The sequence below is a fragment of the Pseudophryne corroboree genome, chromosome 5 (assembly GCF_028390025.1).
Source record: "Pseudophryne corroboree isolate aPseCor3 chromosome 5, aPseCor3.hap2, whole genome shotgun sequence".
Taxonomy (NCBI): Eukaryota; Metazoa; Chordata; class Amphibia; order Anura; family Myobatrachidae; genus Pseudophryne; species Pseudophryne corroboree.
In genome coordinates, this window is record NC_086448.1 from 781,706,540 (window position 1) to 781,723,894 (window position 17,355).

At 48.1% G+C, this 17,355-nt stretch overlaps 1 protein-coding gene across 2 annotated transcripts; it reads left to right on the forward strand.

Annotated features, from left to right (window-relative positions):
* The first annotated feature begins 239 nt into the window (after nucleotides 1-239).
* On the forward strand, nucleotides 240-9,042 carry HIGD1A (HIG1 hypoxia inducible domain family member 1A). 2 transcript variants are annotated; one of them, XM_063924347.1, is made up of 4 exons: nucleotides 240-330; nucleotides 5,225-5,332; nucleotides 6,847-6,981; nucleotides 8,471-9,042. In XM_063924347.1, exons 2-4 carry the CDS (start codon nucleotides 5,230-5,232, stop codon nucleotides 8,518-8,520), a joined length of 288 nt encoding a protein of 95 aa, XP_063780417.1. In that variant the 5' UTR covers nucleotides 240-330; nucleotides 5,225-5,229; the 3' UTR covers nucleotides 8,521-9,042. The 2 variants fall into 2 exon arrangements, with proteins under 2 accessions (XP_063780417.1, XP_063780418.1); XM_063924348.1 differs by lacking the exon at nucleotides 240-330 and adding an exon at nucleotides 332-356.
* Nucleotides 9,043-17,355: the final 8,313 nt, after the last annotated feature.

Consider the following 17,355-nt stretch of genomic DNA (forward strand, 5'->3'; position numbering starts at 1 on the left):
TCAATGCCCTGGGCATGTCGGGAGTTGTAGTCCTGGCGGGGCCCTGACTGCTGCAGGCTGGTTGGGAGGTAGCTGCTCCGCGGTATGGCCCCCTACCCTCTTCCCGCTGCTGAGTGTTACCACGGGGCGTCTCTATCTCTGCCTGCACTCACCGGGCCTTGTCATTCTGCCGGGAAGGTCACAATGGTTTCCCCATACTCCAGTTGACGTCATGCCCCGCCCCCTGGCCTGACGTCAGATACCGGTAAGTGCGTATAGACTCGAGCGCGCTACCCCTTGGAGGTGACTGAGACAGAGATCCGCCATTCCTCCACAGCGACAGAGAGTCCGGTGAGTTATGCGTGTCCCTGGCTGAGGTATGGGTATACAGATACAAGTCTGGCTGCAGTTTTATATTCTGTTACGTACATACATACATATATATACACACGGGATCCGGTCTGAAGATCGACACCGTCTAGGTCGACAGGGATGGAAGGTCGACAGGGTTTCTAGGTCGACATGGAACGGTAATCTTTGCTTCGCAAAGTGAGGCACTTTGCTGTGAGCCATGCGAGGGGACACGGTGCACTGATTGGGGGTTCCCGGTCACTCTAGGAAGAAAATGACACACACACACACACACACACACACACACACACACACAAAAAAAACCCAAAAACCTCATGTCGACCTTTTGACCTGTCGACCTAGAAACCCTGTCGACCTTCCATCCCTGTCAACCTAGTGACTGTCGACCTACAGTGGTTGACCTAAACATTGTCGACCTAGATACTGTCGATTTGATGATCCACACCCATACACACACACACACCCTCTACCCCTCTCTGAAGGTGTCCTGCGGTATCTGGCACCAGATCCTGTAAGATCAGCATGGCCTAGTTCTGGTGCTTGTGACAGTGGCCAGGGGCAATCAGCATAGGCACTCTGGTCTGTCTACAGCTCCACAGCCCCATACGTAGCGAGCTGCGATGCACTGTTTGATCTGACACCTTTCTTTCAGTTTGGGTGAATGACATGTCGACCTAATGACAGTGCCAACCTATTTCAGGTGTCAACCTAGTCACTGTCGACCCTATGATACACACCCGTTCTGGATGGTGGCTTGACACTTAAACATCAGATAGCTACAATCATTCTTTCATCTGATGAACTTCCAGAAGTCATCCATGCATTTGTATCCTCTCGATTAGACTACTGTAATGCCCTCTACCTTGGGTCTCCCAGCAAAAGAATTGCACCACTTACAGCTGGTGCAAAACACAGCTGCCAAGCTGTTAACCAACCAGCCCCGTTCTAGCCACATAACACACATCCTCCCTTCACTGGCTGCCTGTAAGATGGTGAATCATCTTCAAGATTGGCTTACTGAGTTTCTAAGTACTACATGACCAGGGCCCAAGGTACCTGAAGCAGCTTCTGACCCCATACTGTCTCACTAGAGTTCTGCGATCGGTAGATGAAGGACTTATAGCAGCACCAAGAATCTCACAGAATTCATCTGGGGGTCACGCTTTTAGCCATGCAGCTCCGACTCTATGGAACTTACTACCCCGCACAGTTTGAGAGGGTTCCGGTATGAATGGTCGACCACTACTGGTTGACATTGACATGGACAAATGGTCGACACGAAAAGGTCGACACGAGTTTTTGTTTTTTTTTTTCTCCTTTTTTTGGTGTCGGTTTCTGCGTAAAGTGACGGGGAACCCCAATTAGTGCACCGTGTCCCCACACATGGCTCGCTTCGCTCGCCATGCTTCGGGTTACTGTTCCCAATCGTAGTCCACGTGGATCTTAAAGTATGAAAAAGTTCCAAAAAAGAAAAAAATGTGGAAAAACTCATGTCGACCAATAGTGGTCGACCATCTGAACGTATACCGTTGGAGAGGCCCCCATTCAAAAATAGACCCAAGACTTTCCTGTTTACTCAGCATTTCATTAATGTCCCTGTAGCATCTCCGTGCGCTCTGTATTTTTTTGAAAAGCTTTTCTGTACTTCATTGTTTCTGTACTGTTATTTCTATTCTATCTGTTAAGTGCCTTGAGCCCTATTGAAGAAAGAACGCTATAGAAATTAAATTCTTTTTATTACTAAAATTCAATTGTTGCTCCGTTTGGGAGGCGCGGGGAACCGTCTTTTAGCTATAGCAGCCCCCCGGACTGGTGAGCTGAAATGTGCTAAGAGTGGCCCTTTTGGGCGCCCAAATGGCACTTTCGCGATTGTGGCCATTAGTATAGTAGGGTTTATATGCTTTATGCTGCTGATCCCTACACTAATGGCTGTGATAAACAGCATCAATTGAATATCACCCCACGATCTGCAGTCACTTTAGATGGGCGTTCGGGCGGCGATATCAGTTGAATTCCGCCTGTAAGGTCCTGTACACAAGTCTTTTCATGACTGAACTGGGTTCTGCTTGGTCAGCGTTTGGACAGGTCTGTGTATTGGACACGTTTTTGTGAAGGGAACACAATACATCCTTTGCACTAATACCACTTTTACACTCGCACTCCCGGGTCACTCCCGGGTTGCTTCCCGGGATGCGTCCCAGGATGCCTTCCCGGGACTGACCCCTTTCACACTGGACTAAGACCTGGGATCGACCCGGGACAGCCCCATTTACACTGATCCCGGGATATCCCTGCAAATGCATTAGTATGTCATTAGAAATGGCCTTGGGCTCAGAAAAGATGACATCAGCTTTTCTGAGCCCAAGAAAGCTCCAATCCGAGTCCTTTTAACAGTCCCGGGATAGTGAATCCCGGGACGGACCCTTTCACACTACCCAGCTTCCCGGGACGGTCCCGGGACCAACCCTGCTTTTGACCTGGGATGAAATCCCGGGATGCTCGTCCCGGGAAATTGTCCCTGTACCCATTTACACTGAGAAGAATCCCGGGATGATGCGCGTTCACGTGCAATATCCCGGGATTTTTCTGCGAGTGTAAAAGGGGTATAATTAAAGTGTTACTACCAGCTTGTTGGTCATTTTTATTGACTTTCTCTGTCCCGTTGCTGGGACTGCTCCATACAGCCGTTCCACCCTGCTTCTTCACACAGTCATGGCTGATAACCTGCTGGATGGGTGACCAATTACAAGTTGCAATCGAGAGATTGACGTTTGCCATTGGTCCTCATGCTCCTCCGCTGCTGCAGGTGGAATTGACGTGATTAGTGTTAATAAATTGTGATTTCCGCGCTGTTGTGGCCAAGAGCTGTGTCCCTTTTCCTGAATTACTCATTAATCTCTGGAATCTCTTGCAGTTTATCAGTGTTGCCAGATCTGGTTGTGTAATATCCATAACCTGTGTCTCTTGATGAGACACAGGTTATGCATATTACACAACCAGATCTGGCAACACTGATAAACTGCAAGAGATTTTGTTCGTGGCTCTCCCTCCTGTATCCCAGTGCAAATGGTTCTGTGGTGAAATAGTTTTCCGGCAAATATGGCTATGAGAACTTTTGTGGCAAATGCAGAGCAGAAGGGCATACAGCTATTGGGGATGGGCGTAGTCCAGGTCTGAGGGGTGTTTTGTAGTGAGTTTGGACCTTTAAGTGACGTGGGGCCTGTTCTTGGGCTTGTGATGTCTCTGAATAAATGTACGGTCTTCACTTATTACTGAGATTAAGGCTAATAAACTGAGGTTAGACGGATGCACTTCCTTCAGTTGAAAGGGGGGTATGGTTTCCAGGTTGATGGTTGCCCTCCTCCTCCTATTGCAGACACATCTTGTGGACCAGTTCCCGCTCCCTATGACCCTATGAAGGTCAGGTCATGTGAATGTGCTCAGTGTTTTTATGGGCTGTTGTGAGAACAATGAGGGGTCTCATCTAGTTAAAGTTATTTTATTTTGTTATTTTATGTTGTCTCTGACTGTGTGGAAAGTAACTGGATTTTGATGACCCTTTCGGCCACTTTACATAACGTGTATTCTAATAGGACCGCCGCTTCAGTAATGTATTGGTCACTGGTCACTTAGAGAATAGTGTGTGTGAGATGTGATGGAAAAGTCTGGCTTACAGTATGTTCCAGTGATGTAACCTTTCTGTGTTGTGCACAGAACATTCCACCACGTCCTCCTGACAGAAGCTGTTAGGTTACAAGAAGTTATTGCATCATCCTGTAATTTCCGGCTTCCACACAGTTGTCAGCTGCTGCAGCATTGCTTGGGTTCACTTACAGTGCTATACTACTCTGGCTGCTAGCCGTACTGGAATAATATCCAATAGCAATAGAAAGTACACGCTGCTCTACAGTCTGTCATTATAATATTAGGGTTCACTGCTAGTTAATAAGAGTCATGATCTGTACTGTATACTTGTGACGGTTGTATGTATTGGAAAAACCAGGGACTGTGGATATTTAACTGTTTCCCCCTCTATACTGTAATGAGTATAATGACCTATTGTAGCAGCTGGTATGTAATAGAAATGTATGAGCTTTGATTGTTTAACATCTTCATGCTCCAGTCATTTCTGTAATAAAACCATATAGGATTTATCTAGGTTTATCAGACTCTGTCCAGTATCTATTCTATAATCTCCTATGGCGTATGGCTAGTAGTGTGAGTCAAGTAAAGAGCTGGAATGAGGCTTCGCCCCCTCTCTCCCAGCAGAGTCTCTCTCCTTTATTTCTAGTAAACTGGCAGCTCCTCTTCCTGTTGAGACAACTTTCCACCCAAAGAAAGTAACATGGGCCAAAACACCCTGCGAGGATACCTGAGACGCACATAACCCTCAACGCACTTCAACATATACCATGTAATATCTGGCAGCTTGCCCGACCCCACTCAACCATGTACCTTAAGATGGTCCAAATCACCCTGCTGGAACACAGACACCGGATCCAGAGGCCAGTGTGCCCCAAGAACACACCGCAGCTGACCTGAACCACCCGCAACACACACATGTACCCACCAACCACACACCCCACCAGGACACCGTCACCAACGTGGGCATTCATACCACCCCCCAGAATGTCGAAGCTGGGCTGTTCCAGCATACCTAAGGCACTTGCCCACAAATAAAGCTTCCTGTTTTCCTTTTAACCTAATCTTTGTATCCCTCCCTTCTTTACCACCGCCACAATACTAGTTGTACAAGTAATTCGTAAAGAATGAAAACTAGGATTAAGGGGGTGTGACCTGTACAATGGGTTTCTCTTTGCAACATGAGCCATGTGACTGTGCGTTTTACAATGTAGTTTGTTTTTCCTCTTAGACGAGATGGCTTCAAGTTCCGAAGATGTCCTGCCAACCTTCGAGTTAAATGACTCTCAGACATCAAAGCTCATTAAAAAATCCAAGGAGTCTCCCTTTGTGCCAATAGGTGAGTCTTAGAGATATGCTTTAGACAAAATAATACCTACTGTATGATGTGGGGCACGCCACAGTTAGTCTATGTCAGGCATGTCCAAACTGCGGCCCTCCAGCTGTTGTGAAACTACACATCCCAGCATGCCCTGACACAGCTTTAGTATTCTCTGACAGCAAAACTGTGTCAGGGCATGTTGGGATATGTAGTTTCACAACAGCTGGAGGGCCGCAGTTTGGACATGCCTGGTCTATGTGAAGACCAGGTGGTACAAGTTAAATGTCTTATGTATGCAGCACAAATCCGGTTATTTTCCCAGTTACTAATTAGGTCCACTTGTGTTCCGGCCTCTTAGCCCTGGGCAAGTGAACCTGTCAAATGTTACCTCTAGGGTGCATATCTCCGTCCACTTTATCTCCATCCAAGGCTTAGTAAATAGACCCCTAATTCTTTTTAAGAGAACAAACCATATAAAATGTAAAAGTTTAGGAGTAAATCCAATGAGCGAGCCACCGCTTCTTGGCGTGTCTTATCAGGAATTGAAACCGGCAATACTATTCAAAGTAGTGATGTGCTCAATGGGCCAAAACCTTTACAGGGGAAGAAAGTGTGTCCTCCCTCCTGTGTGTAGTCTGTACGGGACATCCTGTCCCCCACATCAGCCTGACACCAGCAAACCTAAAATCTCTGGCAGGGATAGCTGGCAGCACTGGGGATAGGAGCAAGGACAGGGAGGTTGAAGTCCGCACAAGATATTTCTAATAGGCCCTACACACTGGCCAACATCACTCCAAAGATATGAACGATCTCGTTCATTAATTAACGAGATACCGTTCATATCTTTGAGTGTGGAGACACCAGCGATGAACGATGCGCGGCCCCGCGCTCGTTCATCCATATTGGCCTGCATGCACAGCCGACGGGGCACCAGCGATGATATAGTCCATATTTGCCTGCACTGCTATGGAGCCGGGTGACAGGGGGAGTGAAGAAACTTCACTGCCTCCCCCCCCCCCCCCCCCCCCCCGGCCTGGTCGCCTGTCGGCCATATCCGCCGTCGGGCAGCTTGGCGGCGGATCGGCCAATGTGTAGGGCCCTTAAGTCAGCCAAGATAGTATGAGTGGTGCAAATAATTTTTACCAGCTATAGGGCAGTATTCAATTGAAGTCGGAATGACGGCAGTTTCCGACTTTTTTATTTTTTTTAATTTAGGTCGAATCATGATTCGACATATTCAATGGGGCTGCTGTATTTCCGGCTTGTCGGCAATTCCAACTTGCCGGAAAACACGTGGATCGGCGGATTTGGTCACACATCCGACAGGTTTTAGTCCCGTTTTCAACAATATCCGTCCGACTTTAAACTGCACAGATGTTACAGCATTCATACTGCAAACTTCGCCTTTACCGGATCCTATCGGGACATGACCCATAATTTTCAGCAGAGGTTTTACACACAACAACGGAGCTTTTTGTGATACATTAATATTAACCATTACGCTGCCAGTGACGCACTTTTCTGTGTTGTAGGGTTCGCTGGCCTCTTGGCGGTTGTGGGCTATGGATTGTACAAACTGAGATCCCGAGGGGACACCAAAATGTCCGTCCACCTTATTCACATGCGTGTGGGGGCCCAGGGCTTCGTAGTTGGAGCAATGACTTGTGGTAAGTGTTGTGGAACAAAAATGTTTTGAGGCCACGTTACTAACCCAGACCTAGGGGTAAATTTACTAAGATGGGAGTTCTATTTAAGATGAGATGTTGCCCATAGCAACACATCTGATTCTACTTCTCATTTATCTAGCACCTTCTAAAAGATAATACCTGGGAACTGATAGGTTGCTATGGGCAACATCCCATCTCAAATAGAACTCCCATCTTAGTAAATTTACCCCCTAGTGTAGTTTCCCCAATAGTCAGGAGCCAGTAACGGTGTAACGTATTTTATTTAAAAAATAAAATTAAAGTTTGTGTATTGCGGTGTTGGACACATCTATTTAATTGAACAGCAGGTTGTGCTTAAATCTGGACAGATTATTTTTTCATATACAGACTTTTACGTGTCTTAGAATTCCCGCCTTTTCTTAATTAGTTCTTGGGTCCAGATTAAGAGTTGTACGTAAACCCGATAGTTTACGCATACATCCGAATTTGCAGGAGGGTATTCAGAGGTTGGGTGGTGGGGACCCCATATAACAATTACCAGTAGTTACAGCTAAGCAAACCCCTGCGTCATTGGTCCCTGATATCTAGTGCACCCTGGCTCAGCAGTCTGTAACGGACAGTTCTGTATTCCTAGATTATGATATCCCTGGGGTTTCTTATAGTTATGGAAGTATAACTACAGTGCTAGAGATATGCCAGGGACCAGTTCTAATGGACTGGGGGCTGTTAAGTGCATCACACAGCTCGTATAGATGACGTGGAAGATGAAAAAACTGATGCACTTTATGGCAACTGTGTCCCTAGTCCTGTAGGAACAGAGGCCCTAATTCAGAGTGGGATGCAGGTAATGTGTCCCACGCAGATTCCCGATAATCTGGAATCTGCGGCTGCACAAGGTGCATAGAACGGGGGATCTTGCCCACATTTCCCCTCTGCGTTAGGCAGTGGCATTGAGGGGGTGGGAAGGGGCGGGGGAAGCCTACGTTTCCAGAAAAGAGGGAGTATCGCCCCCAATTTGTGGGAGGGGAAAACAAGGGATCTGCGTGTAATCGCACAGACTTCCTGCTTCCATCAGCTAGAGCTTACTCAGGTGGCCATCTGCGTGGAACAATATGACCGGTGGACACAATGTTGGATCCTAGCTTGTGACGATGGTCGCAGTGCTGTGATCGCAGGTACATGCAGGAGGCGTCTCTTCTACTGAGATGTCACCTGCATGCCCCTACTGGAGATCGGAATACAATGCTGTTATACGAAGATGCTATCTCTGAATCAGGCACAGAATGCATACAGTATGTTTAATATTTGCACATAAAGGCCTTGTTCCACGCAGCCAGATGCACACTGGTGTATTCAGCTCTGGTCCTTCATCAGGAGGTTGGTACAGTCTGAGGATGCAGGAAAATTGTTGAACACTTATTTCAGTATCAATCCGCCGGTGTCTGTCTTCCCTAACTCTTGAATATCCATTCTCTCTCTTTCTCTCCAGGTGTACTGTACTCCATGTACAAGGATTACCTGGCAAAAAGCAAAGATTAGAAGCGGAGCATCTGTAATCCCATTTTTTTCACAGAACAAAGATATGGACCTCACATTGGGGTGGCGTTTTTATTTAATTGTATACAGCACCTTTATCTGCAAGCGGACCCTGCAATGCGTTGCAGACCGGTTCAGCAGCTATGGGGTTAATAGCGTTGGCTTAGGTAAAGGACACATTTACTCCACTTCTGTGACATTACAGCATGATAGAAAATCTATTTATTTTTTTAAAAATATTAAACCTATAACAATCCGGTATATTTGGTGGGGTTTTTATTACTGGCAGTGTGAGGCCAGCGTGGGCCGGTGCTGTGTTCAATTGTTTTTTACGATTCGCTTATCCCTCATACTGTAACGTCCCCTCATCGCTCAGGAGTTCCCTCTTTGCCGGGCACGATGTGATCTTCATCTTTCTCCATTGAAGCCTCCTGAGCGTTGAAACCCATTCTGGACATCCCCTCTGTCTTGTTACATTCCACTTCTGTGTTACCGTGTTTGCTGAAAGAAAGACTTCTCCACTGACTGCTGTGTTCGTGTCAAGATTTTCCGCCGTGTATATAATGTATAAGTTACAGGTAATTCCTGATGAGGCGTGCAGGGTGGTCAGCAGCAGTTTGTGTTTATTTGCTGCATTCAGAATTTATATACGTTGCACAGATATACAGACACATGCTGTACACCAGGAGTATACACCCTGGCTGGTGGTCACATTATAAAGATTCTAGATGGCATCTGTTCCGTGTTACATATGCTCTCCATTTTAAACATTTAATGCAGACTACTGTGACCAGATACTTGGCAACTTAAGGAGCATGTCACACTCGCTTTTGGGATCTATCAAGTGTATGTATTGTTGTGTGATATAACAAGTGTTCATACTTAAAGGGGTTGGTCATATCTGAAGCACTACTCGCCTTTCTTTACCAGAAGCCTGTGCTCGGCCGTACAACAACCGCTTTAACAAAAGATGTCCATACTCTCATCCCTTTGCAACTGGTTACCATGGTGCGGAGCAGGTACCGATCCAGACTTTTTCCTTTTGGTTTAAGAACTTGGTAAAGTCCATCCCACTCCTCTGGCGGTCCCTATCGGTCTCCCACCATAGTAAGAAGCCATATGATAATGGGGGTTATTCCGAGTTGATCGCTCGCTTACTGTTTTTAGCAGTGGTGCAAACGCTAAGCCGCCGCCCTCTGGGAGTGTATCTTAGCTTAGTAGAAGTGCGAACGAAAGGATCGTAGAGTGGCAGCAAAATAAATTTGTGCAGTTTCAGAGTAGCTTCAGACCTACTCCTAGATTGCGATCACGCAAACACGCACTGCGTTCGCCCAGGCACGCCTGCCGTTTTTCGATCACTCCCTGAAAACTGTCAGCTGACACCCAGAAACGCCCCCTTCCTGTCAATCACTCTGCGGCCAGCACTGCGACTGAAAAGCCTCGCTAGACCTTGTGTGAAACTACATCGCGCGTGCGCAGAAGTGCCGGTTTTTTTTGCATCATCGCAGCTCAGCGAACATTTTCAGCTAGCGATCAACTTGGAATGACCCCCTATATTCTGAACTTTGGTGGATAGCTTCTACCAGTCATCAGTGTGGAGTGCTCAGACAGCAATGGTGGCAGGTGCTGGCCAATCAGCCAACCAATATAAAATGGCCGCTGGGAGAAACTGGTTCCAATGTATAGGTCAACCCCATTTCTCTATCGTCCTTGTGGATGCTGGGGTTCCTGAAAGGACCATGGGGGGATAGCGGCTCCGCAGGAGACAGGGCACAAAAAGTAAAGCTTTCCGATCAGGTGGTGTGCACTGGCTCCTCCCCCTATGACCCTCCTCCAGACTCCAGTTAGATTTTTGTGCCCGGCCGAGAAGGGTGCAATCTAGGTGGCTCTCCTAAAGAGCTGCTTAGAGAAAGTTTAGCTTAGGTTTTTTATTTTACAGTGAGTCCTGCTGGCAACAGGATCACTGCAACGAGGGACTTAGGGGAGAAGGAGTGAACTCACCTGCGTGCAGGATGGATTGGCTTCTTGGCTACTGGACATCAGCTCCAGAGGGACGATCACAGGTACAGCCTGGATGGTCACCGGAGCCGCGCCGCCGGCCCCCTTGCAGATGCTGAAGTAAGAAGAGGTCCAGAATCGGCGGCTGAAGACTCCTGCAGTCTTCTAAAGGTAGCGCACAGCACTGCAGCTGTGCGCCATTTTCCTCTCAGCACACTTCACACGGCAGTCACTGAGGGTGCAGGGCGCTGGGAGGGGGGCGCCCTGGGAGGCAAATGAAAACCTTTTTTGGCGAAAAATACCTCACATATAGCCCCCAGAGGCTATATGGAGATATTTAACCCCTGCCAAGATTCACTAAATAGCGGGAGACGAGCCCGCCGAAAAAGGGGCGGGGCCTATCTCCTCAGCACACAGCGCCATTTTCTCTCACAGAAAGCCTGGAGAGAAGGCTCCCAGGCTCTCCCCTGCACTGCACTACAGAAACAGGGTTAAAACAGAGAGGGGGGGCACTGATTTTGGCGATATTGAGATATATATAAAGATGCTATAAGGGAAAACACTTATATAAGGTTGTCCCTATATAATTATAGCGTTTTGGTGTGTGCTGGCAAACTCTCCCTCTGTCTCCCCAAAGGGCTAGTGTGGGTCCTGTCCTCTGTCAGAGCATTCCCGGTGTGTGTGCTGTGTGTCGGTACGTGTGTGTCGACATGTATGAGGACGATGTTGGTGAGGAGGCGGAGAAATTGCCTGTAATGGTGATGTCACTCTCTAGGGAGTCGACACCGGAATGGATGGCTTATTTAGGGAATTACGTGAGAATGTCAACACGCTGCAAGGTCGGTTGACGACGTGAGACGGCCGACAAACTATTAGTACCGGTCCAGGCGTCTCAGAAACACCGTCAGGGGCGTTAAAAACGCCCATTTACCTCAGTCGGTCGACACAGACACGGACACTGAATCCAGTGTCGACGGTGAATAAACAAACGTATTTCTCATTAGGGCCACACGTTAAGGGCAATGAAGGAGGTGTTGCATATTTCTGATACTACAAGTACCACAAAAAAGGGTATTATGTGGGAGTGAAAAAACTGCCTGTAGTTTTTCCTGAATCAGATAAAATAAAATGAAGTGTGTGATGATGCGTGGGGTTACCCCGATAGCAAATATTGGCGTTATACCCTTTCCCGCCAGAAATTAGGGCGCGTTGGGAAACACCCCTTAGGGTGATAAGGCGCTCACACGCTTATCAAGTGGCGTTACCGTCTCCAGATACGGCCGCCCTCAAGGAGCCAGCTGATAGGAAGCTGGAAAGATATCCTAAAAAGTATATACACACATACGGTGGTTATACTGCGACCAGCGATCGCCATCAGCCTGGAGATGCAGTGCTGGGTTGGCTTGGTCGGATTCCCTGACTGAAAATATTTTATTCATATAGAGCATTTAATAGGATGCATTCTATATATATGTACGTGAGATGCACAGAGGGATATTTGCTCTCTGGCATCAAGATAAGTACGTTGTCCATATCACCCAGAAGATGTCATGGACACGACAGTGGTCAGGTGATACAGATCCCATACGGCACATGGAAGTATTGCCGTATAAAGGGAAGGAGTTAGTTGGGGTCGGTCCATCGGACCTGGGGACCACGGCAACAGCTGGGAAATCCAACCTTTTTACCCCAAGTTACATCTCAGCTGAAAAAGACACCGTCTTTTCAGCCTCAATCCTTCCTTTCCCATGAGGGCATGCAGGCAAAAGGCCAGTCATATCTGCCCAGACATAGAGGTAAGGGAAGTAGACTGCAGCAGGCAGCCCCTTCCCAGGAAAAGAAGCCCTCCACCGCGTCTGCCAAGTCCTCAGCATGACGCTGGGGCCATGCAAGCGGACTCAAGGTGGGGGGGTAGTCTCAAGAGTCTCAGCGCGCAGTGGGATCACTCGCAGGTTGACCCCTAGATAGTACAAGTATTATCCCAGGGGTACAGATTGGAGAGTCGAGACATCTTCTCCTCGCAGGTTTCTGAAGTCTGCTTTACCAACGGCTCCCTCCGACAGGGAGGCAGCATTGGAAACAATTCACAAGCTGTATATCCAGCAGGTGATAATCAAAGTACCCCTCCTACAACAAGGAAAAGGGTATTATTTTTCCACACTATATTGTGGTACTGAAGCCAGACGGCTTGGTGAGACATAGTCTAAACTGAAATCTTTGAACACTTACATAAAAGGTTCAAATCGAGATGGAGTCACTCAGAGCAGTGATAGCGAACCGGAAAAAAGGGGACTATATGGTGTCCCTGGACATCAAGGATTACCTCCATGTCCAAATTTGCCCTTCTCAACAAGGGTACCTCTGGTTCGTGGTACAGAACTGTCAATATCAGTTTCAGACGATGCCGTTTGAATTATCCACGGCACCCCGGGCCTTTTACCAAGGTAATGGCCGAAAAGATGTTTCTTCAAAGAAAAAAGGCATCTAAATTATCCCTTACTTGGACGATATCCTGAAAAGGGCAAGTTCCAGAGAACAGTTGGAGGTCGGAAGAGCACTATCTAAAGTAGTTCTACGACAGCACGACTGGATTCTAAATATTCCAAGAATCGCAGCTGTTTTCCGACGATACGTCTGCTGTTCCTAGGAATGATTCTGGGCATAGTCCAGAAAAAGGTGTTCCTCCGGGAGGAAAAAGCCAAGGAGTTATTCGACCTAGTCAGAAACCTCCTAAAACCAGGCCAAGTATCAGTGCATCAATGCACAGGAGTCCTGGGAAAAATGGTGGCTTCTTACGAAGCGATTCCATTCGGCAGATCTCAGGGGATATGCTGGACGAATGGTCCGGATCGCATTTTCAGATGCATCAGCGGATAATCCTGTCTCCAAGGACAAGGGTGTCTCTTCTGTGGGGGCTGCAGAGTGCTCATCTTTTAGAGGGCAGCACACTCAGCATTCAGGACTGTGTTCTGGGGACCACGGATACCAGCCTGAGAGGCTGGGGAGTAGTCACACAGGGAAAAAATTTCCAAGGAAGTGTGGTCAAGTCTGGAGACTTCTCTCCACATGAATATACTGGAGCTAAGGGCAATTTACAATGCTCTGAGCCTAGGAAGACTCCTGCTTCAAAGTCAACCGGTGCTGATCCAGTAGGACATCATCATGGCGGTCGCCCACGTTATCAGACGGGGCGACACAAGAAGCAGGAGGGCAATGACAGCAAGGATTCTTCGCTGGGCGGAAAATCATGTGATAACACTGTCAGCAGTGTTCATTCCGGGAGTGGGCAACTGGGAAGATTTCCTCAGCATAAATGAATTCCACCCGGAAAAGTGGAAACTTAATCTGGAAGTTTCCACATGATTGTAAACCGTTGGGAAAGACCAAAGGTGGTTATGATGGCGTCCCACCTGAAGCGCCAGGTCAAGAGACACTCAGGCAATAGCTGGGACGCTCTGGTAACACCGTCGGTGTACCAGTCGGTGTATGTGTTCCATCCTCTGCTTTTCATACCCAATGTATTGAAAATGATAGGAAGGAGAGGAGTAAGAACTATACTCGTGGCTCCGGTTTGGCCAAGAAGGACTTGGTTCCCGGAACTTCAAGAGATACTAAGAAGGGTCTTGATTCGGCAAGAACCGTGTCTGTTCCGGGACTTACCGCAGCTGCGTTGACGCCAAGGCGGGTGAACGCCGGATCCTAAGGGAAAGAGGCATTCCGGAAGAGGTCATCCCTACCCTGGTCAGAGCCAGGAAGGAGGTGACCGCACAACATTATCACCACTTAGGTGAAAATATGTGCCAGGGTGTGAGTCCAGGAAGGCTCTACGGAAGAATTTCAACTAGGTTAATTTCTACATTTCCTGCAAACAGGAGTGTCTATGGGTCTCAAATTGGGTCCATTAAGGTTCAAATTTCGGCCTGTTGATTTTCTTCCAGAAAGAAATTGGCTTCAGTTCCTGAAGTCCAGAAGTTGTTAAGGGAGTACTGCATATACAGCCCCTTTGATGTCTCCAGTGGCACTGGGCGATCTCAACGTAGTTTTGGGATTCCTAAAAAATCACATTGGTTTAAACAACTCAAATCTGTGGATTTGATATATCTCACATGGAAAATGACCATGCTGTTGGTCCTGGCCTCGGCCAGGCGAGTGTCAGAATTGGCGGCTTTATCTCACAAAGCCATATCTGATTGTCCATTCGGACAGAGCAAAGCTGCGGACTCGTCCCCAGTTTCTCCTTAAGGTGGTGTCAGCGTTTCACCTGAACCAGCTTATTGTGGTACCTGCGGCTACTAGGGACTTGGAGGACTCCAAGTTGCTGGATGTTATCAGGGCCCTGAAAATCTAGTTTCCAGGTTGGCTGGAGTCAGGAAATCTGACTTGCTGTTTATCCTGTATGCACCCAACAATGCTGGGTGCTTCTGCTTCTAAGCAGTCGATTGCTCGTGGGATTGGTAGCACAATTCAACTTGCACATTCTGTGGCAGGCCTGCCACAGTCTAAATCTGTTAAGGCCCATTCCACAAGGAAGGTGGGCTCATCTTGGGCGGCTGCCCGAGGGGTCTCGGCATTACAACTTTGCCGAGCAGCTACGTGGTCGGGGGAGAACACGTTTGTAAAATTCTACAAATTTGATACCCTGGCAAAAGAGGACCTGGAGTTCTCTCATTCGGTGCTGCAGAGTCATCCGCACTCTCCCGCCCGTTTGGGAGCTTTGGTATAATCCCCATGGTCCTTTCAGGAACCCCAGCATCCACAAGGACGATAGAGAAAATAAGAATTTACTTACCGATAATTCTATTTCTCGGAGTCCGTAGTGGATGCTGGGCGCCCATCCCAAGTGCGGATTATCTGCAATACTTGTACATAGTTATTGCTAACTAAATCGGGTTATTGTTGTTGTGAGCCATCTTTTCAGAGGCTCCGCTGTTATCATACTGTTAACTGGGTTCAGATCACAGGTTGTACAGTGTGATTGGTGTGGCTGGTATGAGTCTTACCCGGGATTCAAAATTCCTCCCTTATTGTGTACGCTCGTCCGGGCACAGTACCTAACTGGAGTCTGGAGGAGGGTCATAGGGGGAGGAGCCAGTGCACACCACCTGATCGGAAAGCTTTACTTTTTGTGCCCTGTCTCCTGCGGAGCCGCTATCCCCCCATGGTCCTTTCAGGAACCCCAGCATCCACTACGGACTCCGAGAAATAGAATTATCGGTAAGTAAATTCTTATTTTATTATTTATTTACTTAGTCTCTTTGATAGCGCAGCATATTCCGTTGCGCACTATAATTGGAAACAACAGTGATAAGACAAATTAGGTAATAAGACAGACATAGGGCCTAATTCAGACCCGATCATAGTAGCAATTTTGTTAGCAGCTGGGCAAAACCATGGCCCTCATTCCGAGTTGTTCGTTTGCTAGCTGCTTTTAGCAGCAGTGCACACGCTAGGCCGCCGCCCTCTGGGAGTGTATCTTAGCTTAGCAGAAGTGCGACCGAAAGATTAGCAGAACTGCTCGTAAATCTTTTCATGCAGTTTCTGAGTAGCTGCAAACCTACTCCTACCTTGCGATCACCTCAGTCAGTTTAGTTCCTGCTTTAACGTCACAAACACGCCCTGCGTTCGGCCAGCCACTCCCCCGTTTCCCCAGGCACGCCTGCGTTTTCATCTGTCACGCCTGCGGTTTTTTAGCACACTCCCGGAAAACCGTCAGTTACCTCCCAGAAGCACCCCTTGCATGTGAGTCACTCACCGATCAGCAGTGCGACTGAAAAGTGCCGCTCGGCATTGTGTAAAAGTACTTCGCGCGTGCGTACTGCGGCCCGTACGCATGCACTGAAATGCTGTTTTCTCTGACGTCCTAGTGGATGCTGGGAACTCCGTAAGGACCATGGGGGATAGATGGGCTCCGCAGGAGACTGGGCACTCTAAAAGAAAGATTAGGTACTATCTGGTGTGCACTGGCTCCTCCCTCTATGCCCCTCCTCCAGACCTCAGTTAGAATCTGTGCCCGGCCAGAGCTGGGTGCTCCTAGTGGGCTCTCCTGAGCTTGCTAGAAAAGAAAGTATTTGTTAGGTTTTTTATTTTCAGTGAGATCTGCTGGCAACAGACTCACTGCTACGTGGGACTGAGGGGAGAGAAGCAAACCTACCTGCTTGCAGCTAGCTTGTGCTTCTTAGGCTACTGGACACCATTAGCTCCAGAGGGTTCGAACACAGGGCCTGACCTCGATCGTCCGTTCCCGGAGCCGCGCCGCCGTCCCCCTTGCAGAGACAGAAGAAGAAGCGATGAAATCGGCAGCAGAAGACTCCTGTCTTCATTAAGGTAGCGCACAGCACTGCAGCTGTGCGCCATTGCTCCCACAGCACACCACACACTCCGGTCACTGTAGGGTGCAGGGGGGGGGGGGGGGTGCGCGCCCTGGGCAGCAGTTATAATACCTTTGGCATAAAAATAAGATTTTACTTACCGATAAATCTATTTCTCGTAGTCCGTAGTGGATGCTGGGGACTCCGTCAGGACCATGGGGATTAGCGGCTCCGCAGGAGACAGGGCACAAAAATAAAGCTTTAGGATCAGGTGGTGTGCACTGGCTCCTCCCCCTATGACCCTCCTCCAAGCCTCAGTTAGGATACTGTGCCCGATTTTTTTGTAACAATAACTATGTACAAGTATTGCAGACAATCCGCACTTGGGATGGGCGCCCAGCATCCACTACGGACTACGAGAAATAGATTTATCGGTAAGTAAAATCTTATTTTCTCTAACGTCCTAAGTGGATGCTGGGGACTCCGTCAGGACCATGGGGATTATACCAAAGCTCCCAAACGGGCGGGAGAG